At 38.1% G+C, this 18585-nt stretch overlaps 1 protein-coding gene across 1 annotated transcript in view; it reads right to left on the minus strand.

Annotated features, from left to right (window-relative positions):
- IQGAP2 (IQ motif containing GTPase activating protein 2) overlaps positions 1-18585 on the minus strand; it is a 290113-nt gene that overhangs the window by 56558 nt on the left and 214970 nt on the right. Inside the window, exons 15-17 of the mRNA XM_012664485.1 lie at positions 17946-18113; positions 13001-13143; positions 9088-9258 (exon numbers count right to left, since the gene is read on the minus strand). Of these exons, the coding sequence (XP_012519939.1) occupies positions 9088-9258; positions 13001-13143; positions 17946-18113 (482 nt within the window). The remainder of the gene's footprint in view (positions 1-9087; positions 9259-13000; positions 13144-17945; positions 18114-18585) is intronic.

Raw genomic sequence — 18585 nt, forward strand, 5'->3', positions numbered from 1 at the left:
CAATTGCTTGAGCTCAAAATTTCAAGGCTTCAGTGAGCTATGACCATGCCACAGCCTGGGTGACAGAGGAAGACCACCTCTAAAAAAAAAAAAGAACCAAACACCCCAAGAACAAAAACAAAAGAGCACAGAGAAAGGGAGTATACATACCTGTGTACCTATCCCTACGTCCACTTAGCTCCTTTATTATGTACCCTTTGAAATATGCACAACATGTGTAAACATACATACTCCATCACTGTGCACAAAAATACAAACTTATATAAACATCTGTCTGAATATATGGGTTTATGCATCCTTTAACAAAATGGGATCCATTATTTTGCCAAGGTTTGTATTCTTCTCTAAATTATATACGGCACCAATATTATCTCATATACTAAAAAAAGCATATCCCCTATTTTTTAATGATCATACGGTATTCTATAGCATAGATTTACCATGATGTAGAAACCTTACCTCCCCCTTCACATACCTTTACCCTCCCCCATATATAATACACTGTATGAAATATTTCCTCTATATACATTCAGAACCACATCCGTGTTATAATTTTTGCTTCAACTGTCAAACAAATTTAAAAACTCAAAAGAAGGAAAACGTATTGTTTTTATTCATATTTTTACCCTTCCAGTTGTTCCTTCTTCCTTTCTGATGTTTCAAAATTCCTTATCATTTCCTTTTTCTTTAGAGAACTTTCCTCAGCCATTCTTTGAGGGCAGGTTTGCTGGTGACAAGTACTCTTAGTTTCCCCGTCACTCCTAAAGTGTACTTTTGCTGGATATAGAATTCTGTGCTGAGCGTTCTTTTCTTTTCAGCCATGAAAAATGTTGTGCCACATTCTTTTGGCCTCTAGAGGTTTTTATGAAAATTCCTCTCTCACTGGAATTGTCTTCCTCCCACAGGTAAGTTGTTTCTATCTTAAAGCTTTCAAGATTCCTTATTTGTCTTTTGTTTTCAGAAGTTTGACTATGATGTGTCTTTTTTGTGAATTTCTTTCAGTTTATCACGTTTGGGGTTTGCTCAACTCCTGGAGTCTGTGATTTTGTGTCTGTGGCCACACTTTGGAACTTTTCAGATTTTATTTCTTCAAGTACTTTGTCAGTCTTTCCCTTTTTCCTCTGCTCTGGGATTCTGGTGACACAAACGTCAAACCTTTTGTTATAGTCCCACAGGTGGCCAAGGCTCTGCTTATTATTTTTTTGGTCTGTTTTCTGTTGTCCAGATCTGGGAATTTCTATTGTTCTACTTCATTGATTCGTTCCTCTGTTCCTTCCATCCTGCTGTGGAGACTATCCATTGGGTTTTTCACATCTGTTACTGTATTTTTCAGTTCTAAAATTAGCTTGGTTTTTTATTTTTATATTTTCTATTTCTTTTATGAGACTTTCTATTTTTTCCCTTTGTTTCATATGTGTTAGTAATTCCTTATTGTAACATTTTTATGCTGGCTGCTTTAAAAATCCTTCATGGAGAATTCTAACATCTTTGTCATCTCTGTGTTGGAATCTCGTGATTGTTTTTTTAAATTGAAGTTGTGATTTTTTTGGTTCTTCACATAAGTGATTGTTGTGATTGCAATATCCAAATAATCCATGTGATTGAAACCTGGACAATTTGGGTATTGTGGGATGCTGGATATTATTTGATCCTACTGTTTTAGGTGACTTTCCTTGACAGTTTTTGCCAGGGAAGTGGGGGTGCTGTCTCATTACTGGCAGGTGAGAGTAGGAGTCTAGGTTCTCCCCTCGGCCTCTATTGACACTACAGTGAGGAGGACCTCCTCATTACTGCTGGGTGGGGGTGAGAACTCCAGCTACCCTCTTTTGATACCACCCTGACACCTCCATTGACCAGGTGAGGGGAGACACCTCATTAGCACTGGGTGGTGTAAAAATCCTGCCTCTCCACCATGGCTCCTTTAACACCACCTTAGCAGGGACAGGAAGGGTTACCACACTATTGCTCATTGGGTACAAGGGTCCATATTCTACAGGTATCTGGGTGCCTTGTGACAGTTCAAAAGAGTGGATGTCTAGGCTCCCCACTCAGCCTTTGCTGCCATGGGAGGTCATAGTTTTTCTGTGGTGTTTGACTAGAGTAGAGCAGTTACTGTCTCAATGTTATTCTGTCTTGCTAGACTGTTCCCTTTTTAGCCCTTTGGCTACAGAGAGCAGGCTTTTGTTGGAGATTTCTTCGCCTGCATGCATTGGCATTTCTGGGTTGCCAATGTCTTCAGCTTCAAGTCTGTAATATATGACACAAAATGAAAACCCAAGAACTCACCACCATGTCATTCCTTGGGTTCCAAGATTACCTAGTCAGTCTGCCTTTCTTCTCTCTTCCTTTCAGAGTGCTGTGTTTGTTTACATGTAATATTAGGGGGTTTTAGTTGTATTTAGATGGAAAAATAGAGACAAGTACAAATACTTCATTTCCCCAGAAGTAGCAGCCAGGCTCGAGTAATTTTTAAATCCCCAGAGTTTTATAGTTTCCTATAGTAAGGCCCTATGAATTTATTCTTTGACAAAATCTAAGATTTTTTTTTAAAAATCAGAACTGTAAAAAGCAGTTAAACTCAAGAGGATTAACTGAAAAAGTATTAGAACTGAGAGTTCATCCAATTATATAAAATGAATATAAAATTGATAAATGTTCTATATGCAAAAAATAACAAAGATGTTACTCACAATAGCAAAAAAAACTTAAATACACAGGAATAAATAAGATTTCTTTATATTTATAAAGGTTTCTTCATAGAGATCTTTCACCTTCTTGGTTAAGTATATGATCAGATATTTTATATGTTTTCATAGCTATTACAAATGGAATTGCCTTCTTGATTTGGTTCTCAGCTAGAACAATATTGGTGCATAGAAACACTATTCATTTCTGTATATTAATTTTGTATCCTGAAACTTTACTGAATTCATTTATCAAATATAAGAGTTTTTTGGAGGCGTCTTCAGGATTCTCTAGGTATAAGATCATATCATCAGCATACAGGGATAATCTGACCTGTTCCTTTCCAATTTGGATGCCTTTTATTTTTTTCTCTTGCCTGACTGCTCCGGCAAGGACTTCCAGTACTATGCTGAATAAGAGTGGGGAAAGTGGGTACCCTTGTCTTACTCCAGTACTTAGAAGGAATGCTTTTTAAAGCATTTAAAGGTTTAAATGCTTTAAAATGACCATACCACCCAAAGCCATCTACAGGTTCAATGCAATCCCTATCAAAATACCAATGTCATTTTTCACAGAATTACAAAAAAACAATTCTGAAGTTCATATGGAACCAAAAAAGAGCCTGAAAAGCCAAAGCAATCCTAGGCAAAAATAACAAAGCTGGAGGCATCACATTACCTGACTTCAAATTATACTATTAATACAAGGCTATATTAACCAAAACAGCATGATACTGGCATAAAAGTAGACACGTAGATCCTTGGAACAGAATAGAGAACTCAGAAATAAAGCACATACTTACAGCCAACTGATCTTTGACATAGTGGACAAGACCATACACTGGGGAAAGGATACCCTTTTCAATAAATGGTGCCAGGAAAATTCGACTGCCGTATACAGAAGAATGAAACTGGATCCCTATCTCTTCCTATATATAAAAATCAACACAAGATGGATCAAAGACTTGAGTTTAAGACCTGAAACTATAAAAGTACTAGAAGAAAACCTAGGGAAAACTCTTCTGGACATTGGTCTAGGTAAAGAATTCATGACTAGGCCGGCCGCGGTGGCTCACGCCTGTAATCCTAGCACTCTGGGAGGCCGAGGCGGGCGGATCGCTCAAGGTCAGGAGTTCGAGACTAGCCTGAGCAAGAGCGAGACCCCGTCTCTACTAAAAATAGAAAGAAATTATTTGGACAACTAAAAATCTATATAGAAAAAATTAGCCAGGCATGGTGCCACATGTCTGTAGTCCCAGCTACTCGGGAGGCTGAGGCAGTAGGATTGCTTGAGCCCAGGAGTGTGAGGTTGCTGTGAGCTAGGCTGACGCCACGGCACTCACTCGAGCCAGGGCAACAGAGTGAGACTCTGTCTCAAAAAAAAAAAAAAAAGAATTCATGACTAAGACCTCGAAAGCATAGAAAAACAAAAATAGACAAATGGGATTTTTAAACTAAAAGACCTCTGCACAACAAAAGAAATAATCAACAGAGTGAAAAATCTGTGGAATGGGAGAAAATATTTATAAACTATTCATCTGATAGTGGACTAATATCCAGAATATAAAAGGAACTCAAACAACACAGCAACAAAAATCCCAAATAATCCCATTAAAAAGTGGGCTAAGAACATGAAGACATTTTTCAAAAGACAAATGGCCAAAAAGCATATGAAAAAATGTTCAACATCACTAATCAGAGAAATGCAAATTAAAACCACAATGAAATATCATCTTACACCAATCAGGATGGCTTTTATTAAAAAGATAAAAAATAACAGATATTGATGAGGATGCAGAGAAAAGGAAATGCTTATACACTGTTGGTGGGAATGTAAATTAGTACAACCTCTATGGAAAACAGGATGGAGATTTCTCAAAGAACTAACAAAACTAGATCTTCTGGATTGATTGCATACAATCCAGCAATCTCACTACAGGGTTATCTACCCAAAGGAAAAGAAATCATTATATTAAAAAGATACCTGCACTGTTTTTTTTTCACAGCTCTATTCACAATAGCAAAAATATAGAATTAACCTTGGTGTCCATCAACGGAGGACTGAATAAAGAATATGTGGTATATATTCACAATGAAATGCTACTCAGCCATAAAAAAGAATTAAATCATGTCTTTTGCAGCAACATGTGTGGACCCATTATCTTAAGTGAACAACTCAGACACAGAAAGATAAATACCACACGTTCTCACTTATAGGTGGAAACAAAATAATGTGTACACGTGGAAGCAGAGCATGGAATGATGAACAGTGGGGACTCAGAGGGTAGGCGGAATGGATGAGGGGAGGTTGCTTGGTGGGTACCATGTTCATTGCTCCAGTGATGGCTGCACTGAAGGTCCTGACAGCACCTCAATGCAATATATTAACATAGCAAAATTGCACTTGTACCCCATAAATATATACAAATAAATTAATAAAGTTAATCATAAACAAAAGAGGAAGACACATCAGGGTACATGTGTACAGAGAAAAGGTCACATGAAGACACAGCGAGAAAGTGGCTATTTACAAGCCAAGGAGAACCATACCTACCAAAACCTTGATCTTGGACTTCGAGCCTCCAGAACGGTGAGAAGTAAATTTTTGTTGTTTCAGCCTGTAGCATTTTGTTATGATAGCCCTAGTAGACTAATATAAGCTGTGACAGAGAGACTTTCTAGAGGTAAAACTTCTAGAAGAGCCAGAAGGCACAGGCTGTCTACAATTGAGAGAGTACTTCTAATTTAATAAGCAAACATACATAGTTATAGGCCAAGAGCGTGTGTGATGTGGGCTTCTTACCTGTAAGTGCTTAGCATATAGTACCTAGAACAGAGTAAACACTATTTCCTCATTTCTAAGTTAAGCATTTTTTTCTTTTCTGAAACAAGATATATATATATACACAACCAATAAATATAATTTCCCTTAAAAATACCAATACAAAGGAATAAAATTATAATACTATACTTAGGGAAAGATTAATAAATGAAGAGATATTAATGTCAGAACTGTAAAGTTCTTTATTATAAAGATGCCAATCTCCTCAAAAAAACTAAAGCTTCAATGCAACCGTTAAAAAAAAAATCAGGAATTGGTCTAGATAGAATTTTATCGAATGCTTTTGCACTAGCTATTGAAATGAGAAAGTTTTCTTCCTTTAAGCTCTTATGGTGATAAATAATTACTCAGGAGGACAATTATTCAGAAGTTTAAAACTGGAGTAATCTTAACAGTGCTTCTCAAACTTTAACATGAATATAAAATCATCTGAGGATCTTGTCAGAAGGCAGATTAAGATTCAGTTGGTCTAGGGGAGGTATTCAGATTTTTGTACTTCTAACAAGCTTCTAGGAAATGACTTCTAGGTTGAGTATGAGGCCCACACTTTAAGGAATAAATAACCAAAGAGGATTTTTAGCTGATCATCCCTTTAGAAAATGCTACCAAGCCATTTGTCACGGTGTAGCATTTCTGAGAGGATGAGAGAAATTGCTCTGTGATGTCATCAACATTTGTTCACAAAAAGTGGCCCAACAGCACAACAGAGACTAGGGGAAGTGAACTCTAATTGCAGGTCACTGGGATTCCACGGCAATGGGACCAGTAACATACTTGTTGTGATGGATCTTAATGGATCATATATTTTGGTGGGTAACACTGTTTCAAAGCACAGAAGTGCAATTGTGTGAATGTTTATTACACATTCCTTGGTCCATACTGAAAGGCAAAACAAGATTTTTGGAATTAACACAAGTTCTCTTTCTGCTCTTCTGGAATTATCTAAACTCCAGAAACACCATTAGTCTCTATTGACTCAGATTCATAAACATTCTGAATAAGTAACCTGTCATAGTAACAGATTATCTAATAGTGAATGATTTTTGCATTGGTGAAATGACCCCCACTTGTCTGTTCTGTATTACTCTTTTAATGTACCAAGGATTAAAAGCTCACCACCAGTATTTACCCTGAGATTTTTAACTCTTATTGAGCATGTAAGAGCTACATACTGGGAAAAGGCTGTTATGAAATTATCCCATTCAATCCTCGCAACCCTACACTGAAATGGGCGTTATAACTTTCAGATGAGAAAGTGTGTTTTTAATCATCTCTTCTTTCTCTCAGCTCTTGTGGTCTTTCTCAAGCTCTCCATGTCTCTTTTAATTATTTCCAGAGTCTGTTTTACATTCTGTAGTCATAAATTCATTTATGATCTGTGATGTCATTATTGCTCTTCCTCTCCTTAGTTGTCAGCTGCCTTTTCGTTTTATTCTCTTGTTTCTATAGGTTTACATCTTATTAAATTCCTTGCAAGCATAAAGCAGTTTCAGTATAAAGTTTTCCTCTGTCTTCCGGAAGAGCATGCCTAGATTTTTACTCCATTTATATTTTACAAGTTACATTCCTTTTTCTGTTTTTGATACACAATTTTTTTTTTGTTTATGAGATTTTTTCTGATTCACTCAGGCAATTTTATCAGTGCCTTCTAACTGCTCAAAAATAATTTGACTATGTAGATTCTCCCTGACTTCCTTCCATGTTGACCTGGGCACCTTCTGATTCATTACATAAGCACTGACACAGAGGGTTGGATGTTGATTACACACATTCTCTGTATCATTATTCAGACCCTAGGCAGGTGACTGAGGGTGAGGAGGGTGGTGTAGCTGGGTTATGTATGGCTGGCCTTGGCCTAGGAGCTTTGTCTCTTTATTTCTCTACAAATTTGTTAAGACTACTATGTCTGGGACCAACTCAGCCAGTTAGGAATCTTGAGCTGTTCTACGTAGGGGAACATCTCAGACATCAGAACATTCCCCTAATTCAGGATAAACTAGCCACTTTGTTGAGAAGTGAGACTGGCATGATATCCTTCGTTCATGGTCTTTTGGTTTTATGGGTCAGCAGATTTCTGTTCACTTCTGGCCCGCATCTGTGAAGTAGACTTACCTGTAGATCTCATGCCCTCCTTGTTAGAAAACTGTCAGAAGAGTGGGGGAAAAAAAGCATGATGGGATAATTTCACAGTTTGATGGCTTCTTCTTCAATCCCGCTGCCTTTGCTGATGTGAAAGAAAAGGCTCCAAATGATTATTCCCATCCTTCCAACCCTCTCATACCTCAGCCCCCGATTCTAGTATTGGAAGGACTCTACACTGGTGGGCTCTTCAACATGTCTTCCAAATGCAACACTGCACTGTGCCGAGACTGGAGAGTGCGGGGCTTGGTCCAAACTGTATCCCATTGGCTGACGCTTTGAATTTGGTGCAAAATTAGAGCTGTAATGTCAGTGCAGATGATTCTATTTTTAGGCTTTTGCTCACTTCCTGTGTTTTGCTTACTATTTGTTTAAAGGAATAAACTGGAAAACTCATCGGCTCACCCGGAAAAATCCTTTGAGTGTCAGGTTTGTAGTAGAAATTTCTTTTAAAAAATCTATCATTTCGGCCTTGCTAATATCTTAATGAGCAAATTCAAACATTTGAGCACCTATCACATGCAAGACACAAGAAGAAAAATATCTGTAAAACTCATTTTCTTCCCTTGACATTACAGATAGGTGAGGAAAGCAGATGAGTTCATTAGTGACCACAAAAGAGAAGCTGTTCAACAGAAAATCTTCCCATTTAGGAAATGTTATAGTTATTAGCTGAAGTAAAACTCCATCAAACTCTGCCAGTCAATAAAAGTATCACTTTGGACATGTCACAAAAAGACAAACATGCAGGCTTCTAGAAGCCAGGGTGGTGGTTGGTAGAGGGTGCTAGGGGGATAGAAAGACGCAACATCTAAATCTGGCAAGTTCTTCCTCTGCCAACCAGAAAGTTCAGACAAGTCATACAGGCTTAAGAATAACTTAAAATAAAAACTTTGGGAATAAGGATTTCTCCTGCAGGCCTAAATGAAGAAAGATAGATTATGGGAAGGAAGAAGATACTCTTGGATGCTAAGTCTGTTTTATTTCATTAGTTCTTCTGTTCTTTCAGGCTAGAAGAGCACAGAAACTCATATGCCACTGAACACCCACTAACCACTGAAAACCAAATCACAAAGCCTCTGAGTCAGGTAAGAAGCAACACATGGAGATCCAGCTTCTTAGAGAAACGAGCCTTCGATCCTGAGGTGTCCCTTTGGCTCCAACTAGGTTGGCCACAGGTGGATCGGTACAAGCACACAGTGCTGCTCCTGAATATTCTCCTGAAGACCTCAGTAAAAGTCATTCCTCATCAAGACACTGCCCACCTTAAAGCCTTAGTGAAACAGAGTACAGGGCACTGATTGAGTAAAACTCTGCAGTCAGATTTATTAGGATGCTGGTAGTTGAGTGTCCTATCATCAAACAAAACGTTTTCAGGGGATATGACAGTTTCCTGTAAGCTGTGGTAGGTGATTCACATACCTGTATTTTGACCACATTCTCTTCTTGTCCATACAAAAATGATTTCCTAGCTTCAAACTCTTCCATAAGGACGTTTCCTGAGCTTGTGCCTCGAAAGCGAAGCAGCAAATCCTCTGAAGCAGACCACATCTTCTCATGAATGTAACCTAGCGTGACTTCCTCAATAACATCCTGGCAAGAGATATTTCTTAAGGTTACACGTCACACATCAGGTGAAACGAGCACATAAAATAGCTTCTGGATAGTTTATCTTTTAGAAAATGACACGGATATCTCTTTTTGGCTTGGCTTAAAAACAGATTTTAACCAGAGCCAAGGGATGAATTGGCTTAGCTTCTTTCTAGTGACATGATTTTGGAATCCTCTGAGCTCGGTGCTGAGCTGGTACGTGGACATGGCTGAACGGTCTCAGAATTTGGAGGCGAAGATGTATGGATGATGCTGGTAAGGACCAGGCATGAGGCTTGAGCTCCACAGAACGTAAAGGGATAAGGATGGTTACCGTAAAAACATGCATCATCTCCTCACTCCCTGGGGCTGCTGAGGAAAAGACAGCAGTGCCTCTGAGGTCCTCAGGCTTCCCTTCCCCCGCTTATTCCTCAGACCAGAGCAGGAAGACCCCACAACGAGCTGGGGAAGAACTCACAATGATGCTCTGGGGCAAAACAAAACGCTTGGGGCAGAAGGAAAGGCGGTGGGAGAGGAAAGACAAGTGCTATCAAGGGCAGACAGGAAATCTAGAGGGATGAGAACAAAAGGAGAAGGACGTTATAAGAAGGTTTTACATGGGTTATGAACTGGGTTTCTGTTTTTGGTCATTGAGAGATGCTAGCAAAGACTGGATTCACTTCAGCTGATGACTCTTATCCAGTGCAACCGGGATCAACAGTTGTTTAAACAGTAAAAGTGAAATCATATAAAAGATGCATAACCATATTTAAGAGAAGGCTCACGTGTGCGTTCATTGAATAAAATCAGTAACTTCAGGTTGTTCAGAAGAAATACAATTTTTTGTTTCTTTACAGTGTTAGATCCTCCATTGTTTAATTATCTTAACAGATTGATGCTCAATATAACAAAAAGTTATACCTGGAGCATCTTTGGATGCCACATGAGCAATTTTTTATTCCAAATTTTAACTCTTCGATGCTGCTTCTTTAAAGTTTGATACATCTTTTCAATCATGGCGTATGATTTTTTAGTAGGTCCAAAATTTCAGCTTTTAAAAAATTAGCACTAACAATTCATTGCTATGATGTCATTTCCTTAAAAATTATAAGAACTTTGAATGTCTGAAATTAGTTAATGAACAACGTTCTTCACTATCTTCCTGTAGTCAATAATTTTTGGTAGCATTGTCAAACTCAGGCCACATTTTTCCTCTAAGTTTTAGAAAATGCTGTATTGGTGATTCTGTCCACAATACTGTGACAACGTGATATCTTTGATGTTGTTGACTTTTAGTGATTCTATAAGATCTGTACTTGTGTGTTCTATTTTTTTCCAAAACAGAACTCAATTAACGTCAGTATTTTCTCTTTAAACATTAAAATGCCTGGATCCACCAGCAATTTTCTTATCTCTTGGGTCCAACTTTTTAAGTCCAAAGCAATCTTGGTGAGCATTCCTTCAAGAGTATTTCCCCCTTGGAAAGCATTACTCACTTTTTAAAGGAACGGTGTATCTGTGTTAGAATAAATCTATTTCTCAAGCCTCTAACTTGTGTTATTAATTCCACAGCAATGGGCAAACGATATTACCACTCAGAGATACTGGTTGCTGTGTCAAAAACAATGTGAAAAGAGGAAAAGATACAAAACTAGAAATTGGAGCACTGGGAATAAGCCTCCATTCATTGACGAAATCTGTACAAACTGCAGAACTAGTACAGTTGCTTCACCCACTTTGTGCCTCAGTTTCCCCATCTATAACAATGTTAGATGAGAATATTCGCTCTACTTTCACTTAGAGAATGATTTAGGGCTCAAGATGATGTGAAAGTGCATTAGAAAGTGAAACTCTATACAAGCAGGGGGTACCGGGCTATGTTTTTGATTTCAGAAGACCTTATCTGCTTTTGACCATAACTTATTTCAGAAGTTTCACATTCCTCTGACTTTACTCTGCCATTTCTTCACGGCTTTCCACCAACCTCAGACAAAGCAAGGAACGACCTCACACAGAAGGCCATGCTGGGCTCACTACCTGCTTATGGCTAAGTCTTCTTTTGTTTCGGGAACTCTATACCAAGCATCTAGTTCCTTATTTCCGTGTAAGAACATAAATACTCAGATCTCATACAGCCATGATCAGAGAGGTCCATATATTGGCAAAACGCTCCTCTCATTTCTCTATGCAGGGAGGGAGAACTAAAAAATGAATGAAATTAAGTGACCTAGAACTGAAACTGAAAAGAGCTCTTTGGCCTATGTTTTCTTATAGCTTTTTGCTTAAGTTATCTTTTTGGGTTTTTTTTTTAAAAAAAAAATACATAGCCCTTGGATCCTATACATATAAAAACGGAATATTTGGGAAGGAATTAGGACTAAAATGGACAAGGCACATGGGAGGAAATTAGTAGGTGCCCTAAGACTTAAGCCAGTCTTGTATATAACGAGAAAAAGCATTTGAGCACCAGATTCTAATGTAGACTCTTCTAAATGTGTTTCTTCTTCCTATATTTAACATATTAAGTATTCCAACAGCCAATAACTATTCTGTGTATGTTAACTAACACATTGTTTCTTTGCTCCTAACAAGCAGCTCAGATAGGTACTGTTTATATAGTTTGGTTAAAAAGGAATGGGAGGAGGGATCAATTTTTTTGTTTTGCTTTTAAGACTCTGTTGCCCCAGATAGAGTGCAGTGGTATCATCATAGCTCACTACAACTTCAAACTCCTGGGCTCAAGTGATCCTCCCACCTCAGACTCCCAAAATGCTGGGATTACAGGCTCGTGCTGCCATGCCAAGCTAATTTTTCTATTTTTTGTAGAGACAGGGTCTCGCTCTTGCTCAGGCTGGTCTTGAACTCCTGAGCTCAAGCAATCCTCCCGCCTTGGCCTCCAGAGTGCTAGGATTACAGGCGTGAGGCACTGCATCCGGCCGATAAATTGGTTTTGATAAGCAAAATGTGGTAGAAAAAAGCTTTCAAACATGTGTCAAGGATAAGTTAAAAGGGATCTTTACTGGTTAAATAAAAATTCTGATTTACTACAGCATGTTTAACTCTTGGTTAGTACAACATATGGACATATGGCTAATTTTTATGTCAGTTAATCAAAAGCCAAGTATAAAATATACTCAGTTGTGTTTCTGGCACTTACATTTGGAGATAGGTTCATCTAGAATTCCAGAAATTATGTTAAGCAATGAAACTATGCTGAGAAGATCATCTTAGAAGAAGCAAACATTTGTTTACTCATCCTGTTCTTTGCCCAACTCTGTCCTTTGCTCCTGAAGCCATCCTGGAGATGGCTGGGATCAGCTGTGGCAGAGATGCCCTCTCTAGCATTTTGTAGGAACAAATGATATTTTGGTTTCAAAGGTTAAGTTGTAGGCTGAGAGGGGGGGAAAATAATACATTTTGAATATTGACAACCGAGGACTTGTCACTAATTGAGCTTAGCTGTGTCAAGGAAATCCTGAAGCTTGATTTTTAGGATAATTACCATCCCAGATAAACTGCAAAAGGTTTCTTCTCCCTGCTCTATTTGGTTTGTTATGCCAATATGGGAAAAATTCTAAGAGTTAGAAACAATGCAGCCACATTTAACTGTAGTTCATGAAGACTGTATTCCATAGCCAGCCTTCAAATAAATCAATTAGTTCATCATTTCAATGATTCAAAAACAGAAAACCAATCCCACATATCTTTATACAATACTACTTTCCATCCAACACCAGCCTCCTACCTCAATTTCTTTTTCCGTGAGCCATGATTCCTTATGGGAGTACGATTCAGGCAGGACCCAGGAACTCTCTTTTGAATCAACGTTATAATAGTAGTCATATTTCTCCTGCAGGGTGAGTTTGAGCCATGAACCTTCACTAGACACTAAAGAAAAAAGTTTTTTAAATTCTACAGAGAAGCAGTGAATCCTTAAACAGTAGTGTAGTTTCTTCAATATGTAAAATAATTTAATAAATGTTTTTTACCAAACATTCAGATGACCTAAGTTAAAGGCATTAGAAATGATCTGCTAACATGGAACAAATTCAATGAATTCAATGGCAGATCTCTGCTAAGCCAAAGAAAAGGAAGAAAGACAAATGTCTAATGCTAGCTCTGAATCTCAAATCTTTCATGAGGATAGTAAGAGTAAAAAAAAAACAGCCAAAGAGAAGGAAAAGCAAAAAGCAATATCTGTAGACATCTACCATTGAACACATGGTCTCCTTTGTCTACATGTAGTGTTGCCTACATGTATTGTCTACATGTGGTGTACATCCACGTAGACAAAGGAGACCAATGAGCAAAATCCCATTTGCTTACAAAATCTTCCAGCAATTTCTCCAATAAGGAGCAACCGACAAGGACTGTGGCTCATATTTAAGAAGGATCAATGATCCGCATTAAACCAAAGCAGAAGTGACTCACCTCTGGAGACGACTTTATCCAAAGTACAAAATGTCATATATACAACACAAAGGTCAACTAAACTAGGGAAAAAAAAATTCCTGGTCCCTCTGACTCATCTTACTCTATGCAACCACACAAAATAGGAAAAATAAATATTGACAGGATTTATGTGTGTGTGTGTCGGGGGAGTGTTAGAAAAACCTATGTCTGGCATGGATTAAATTGGCCAAGAAGTACATCTCCTTCTCACGAATCCATGAGCCATACTTTATATTTAGAAATCTTTTTATTTTGTTGAACGGTCATGATGCCTGTGCCAGACCAGACAGCTAAAAACAAAGAAGTTTTAAAGTTCTAATGTAGACTAAGCCAAGTCGGCTGCTACCAAGTGAGTATTAGACTTACTGCCTTTATAGGTAAATCAAAGGTCAAGTAAATCTCTGCATAGAATATTGAAATGAATTCAAATAACTAAACAGAGGTGACATTAAGGCCCTTTAATACGTATTGATTCCTTTTGGCTTTAAATGTTCTATTTGTGAATGCCCAGACGGAGAGACTTATCTCTTTTCAAATGGGCAGACAAAGTGTTCATCTGTTTAGAAACACTGGTATACTAGAATATGCAATGTAAATTGAACATCAAGTTAGGATGTTCACAAGTAATTATTATATTTTCAATCACCAATAGCTGTCAGATTCATAAACGCTTTCAGAAGAATAATCACTTCTTAAGACAACTCTCTCAATGGGAAGAAATGAAGGCAAGCAAAACTGGTGAAAATGTTCCTCCCATCATTTGACCTGAGAAGTAAAAAGGCTGGTTAAAAGCCAAGCACACTGGCATCAGGAGGCTCTACTTGGGTGGCAATGTGACTGGGTAATAGGAAAGGAGAATTCCTATCACTGTCATATCTAGCTTGAATTTATAGTGAGATCAGAGGCTGAGAAGAGCTGCTTTCCAGCACAGAATCCAAATATTTTTTCTAAGAAATGTAGTTGGTTTGTTACTTTTAGGAAAAAGACCAATCACAGACCTTTAAGGAAAACACAAAAGAGGAAGATTCCAGTTAAGAGATAGTGAACATTCTAGGCCAGGCGCGGTGGCTCACGCCTGTAATCCTAGCTCTCTGGGAGGCCGAGGCGGGCGGATCGTTTGAGCTCAGGAGTTCGAAACCACCCTGAGCAAGAGCGAGACCCAGTCTCTACTAAAACTGGAAAGAAATTAATTGGACAACTAAAAATATATAGAAAAAATTAGCCAGGCATGGTGGCGCATGCCTGTGGTCCCTGCTACTCGGTAGGCTGAGGCAGGAGGATCGCTTGAGCCCAAGAGTTTGAGGTTGCTGTGAGCTAGGCTGACGCCACGGCACTCTAGCCCAGGCAACACAGTGAGACTCTGTCTCAAAAAAGAAAAAAAGAGATAGTGAACATTCTAAAAGGAGGCATACTTTCCAGATGCCTTCCAGACAAAATTATACCTACATATAGGGCTAAACGGAGCTAAAAGGCCGAGTAATTCACCTAGCAGGGGATACTTCAGTTAGGGAAAGAACAGACATCCTAGAACCAGAGGTGAGAGAGAAGAGAATAAATCATCCTGTGTACTCCCCAAAACAATGTTCATAGCTCTATCTGGGGGTGAAAGTCATCAATTGCCCAGAAAGCTTCTCTTCTTTCTAGAACAGGGGTGAGCAAACTTCTTCTTTAAAGGGCCAGAGAGTAAATATTTTCAGCTTTGTGGGCTACAGGTCTCTGAAATAACTACTCAACTCTACTGCTGTAGAATAAAAGCAGCCAGAGATCATATATAAATTAACGAGTGTGGCTGGATTTCAGCGAAACTTTACTTAGAAAAACAGGTGGCAGGCCAAGTACAGTGGCTCATGCCTGTAATCCCAGTGCTTTGGGAGGCTGAGGTGGGAGTACTGCTTGAGACCAGGAGTTGGAGACCAGCCTGGGCAACATAGCAAGACTCTGTCTCTTAAAAAAAAAAAAAAAAGAAAAATTAGCTGGGCATGGTGGCACATGCCTGTAGTCCCAGCTACTTGGGAGCCTGAGGCAGTAGGATGGCTTGAGCCCAGGAGTTCAAGGTTACAGTGATCTATGATTGTGCCACTGTACACCAGTCCGGGTGACAGAGCGAGATCCTTTTAAAAAAAAAAAAGAAAGGAAAGAAAAAAAACAGATGGCAGCACAAGGAATTTACTAAAAACTATTAGAATGAGATCAGCAAGGTTATAGGATACAAAATACACAAAAATTAATTATAGAAAAGGATATGTACATCCAAAAACTTGGACATATTTACAGTGGTATCATACCCAGTAGCCAAAAGTAGGGGAGGAAGGAGAATACAAATTCCATCAATTGATGAGCAAATAAACAAAATGTAGCATAGCCACACAATACAATAGTCAGCCACAAAAAGGAATGAAGAAAAAGGAATGACAAAAGGCTACATGGATGAACTCTGAAAACATGCTAAGTAAAAGAACACAGACACAAAAGGCTGCATATTGCATGATTTCCTTTAAATGAAAAGTAACAGAAGAGGCAAAACCATACAGACGGAAAGTGGATTAGTGGTTGCCTGGGGCTGACGGGTAGGTGGGGGGAATGATGGCTAACAGGAACGGGGTTTTGTTTTGGTGTGATGGAGATGCTCTGGAAATAACTAGAGGTATCGGGTGCACAACTATGACAATATACTAACAACCTCTGAACGGCATACCTAAAAAGGGTGAATTTTATTTCAATAAAAAATCAATTATTATACACCATACACTAGTAATAAACAATCCCCAAATGTAATTAAGAAAAAATACTTACAATAGCATAAAAATGATAAAATACTTAGGAAGAAATACAAACTGTTTACACTGAAAACTATAAAGCAGTGCTGAAAGAATTTTAAAAAGACCTAATTAAAAGGAAAGACACCCCATGTATATGAATCAGAAGATAATATTATTAAAATGGCAATACTCCTCAAATTGATCTACAGGTTCAACACAATCCCTAACAAAATCCCAGCTGCTTTCTCTTTTCTTCTGGAAGACTGAATCTAAAGAACCTCCTAGGTTTCTGAATTGGATCCCTGGGGATATTTTCACTCCAGTTACCAAAACATGACACATGGGAAGAAGAGTAGGCAAATTTAGGAGACAGAAGATAAATTAAGTTTGGGCCAGGATGGATTTGCAATTGTGATGGCTCATCTAGGAATTCAACCCTTGCATTAACACGGTTGTGCAATTCTTTCTCAAAGAAGGGTAAGGCAGGGAGATTACATTAATTCCTGATGAAGAGATCGGAATGGAACAGAGAAGGGCTCAAGGGTGACCAGATGCCAAGTGAAAGAGTGGTCATTTCATTAACGGAAGATTTGCTGAGTTGGATGGTATAATCTCCAAGTTGCAAATATGTTAGACTTAAAAGTAAGCACATAGGGTACTACAAGACAAACTTCCAGTTGAACTAAAGTTTTTTGGAAGCTCCACCTCTAAGGCCATATACTATCATAGTAGTTTCTTTAAGATGAATATAGTATTGTATAGATGACCTACAATGCAATGCAAATAAACACCGGTCTAGAAGTTGAGAGATACCTTGATCCTTGATACTAAGACATAGTAGATGCTTAATAAAAATCTACCAAAGGAATGATGGGTTGAAATTAATTGTCTGTGGGGCTGTCACTTTCTCCCCCTGTTGGAAATCTCAATGGCAGTTTCCAAATCTGAAGACTTGAGTATTAAGCTGCATGATTTCAAAGATACTGTCCAGAGCTGACATTTCAGGATCTGCCATTGGACTGAGTGGGCACAACTATTTGCCAGCTGATCTCTGGCAGACCAGTTCACTGTACTTTATTCCACATATTCAAAAATCACTCTTTTCTCCTATTTAATACTGTGTAATCATATATCATTTGTCTCACAAAGGATTAACTGAGAGAAATATTACTGTAAAAATTTGCTTATATCACTGGATCAACAAGCATGACATACGTAAGGCAAAGCCTCCTCAAATACCATATTATCTCAATTCTATGATGCTACCCATGCATTGCCACTGAACCCATCACCAATTTTTTCTTCCAAGAAAGGAAGAAAGAAACAAACAAAAATCTAAAAAAATTTCCTTTGCCATAGATAGAAAAAATTCAGAAATGTTCACTTGAAAGCAACAGTTATCTTAAAATTAAGAAACTATAATACCACAGAAACCATATTTAAAATATTTAGTTTGTGCTAAGTAACATAAAAACTCACCTCTTTCAGTTTTGAGCTCTTTTGCCTTCTCAAGGGCTTCATAGTACCTGTCAGCACATTCAGAGATTACGTCATTTGCATTGCAAGCAGAAGACTTCAATATAGACAAAATATCGCTTGATTTTTTTCCCTCCAAACACTGATTAACATCAACGATCAGCGTAACACCTGGGTAATAAGAAAAAAAATGTTTCTTGTCAATGGTTATCTTTTACTTCAAAGGCATGCAAATATGTAATTCAAACTTTTAGGAATGCATTAGTATTAAACCTTGTTATGTACCACATATGCCTGAGCCAATAACCAACTTATCTATCAGTTTAGGTTGTGTAAGAGTAAGATTCCACGGGAACATGGTTTATTAAAAACCACAATATTTCCTGGTTATTCTTTTGCAGTATCAAGGCACTAGGTTTTGCCTGCTAGGTTTTGCCTGCTGTAGTAATCTATGAAATGGGGTGAATGCATAACAACAGTAGATGGGCAGCCCTGACCTAGGTCATTAATATCTGTCTTTGAGTACTAGCTTTACAAAGGCATCTATTTGAAGATAAACAAAATGTTATTTAATAGTCCCGTCAACAGAGTGAGACTCTGTTCCAAAAAAAAAAAAAAAAAAATGTTATTTAAGCTATGGAAA

Source organism: Propithecus coquereli, unplaced genomic scaffold (genome assembly GCF_000956105.1).
Source record: "Propithecus coquereli isolate 6110/MARCELLA unplaced genomic scaffold, Pcoq_1.0 Scaffold9, whole genome shotgun sequence".
Classification (NCBI taxonomy): Eukaryota; Metazoa; Chordata; class Mammalia; order Primates; family Indriidae; genus Propithecus; species Propithecus coquereli.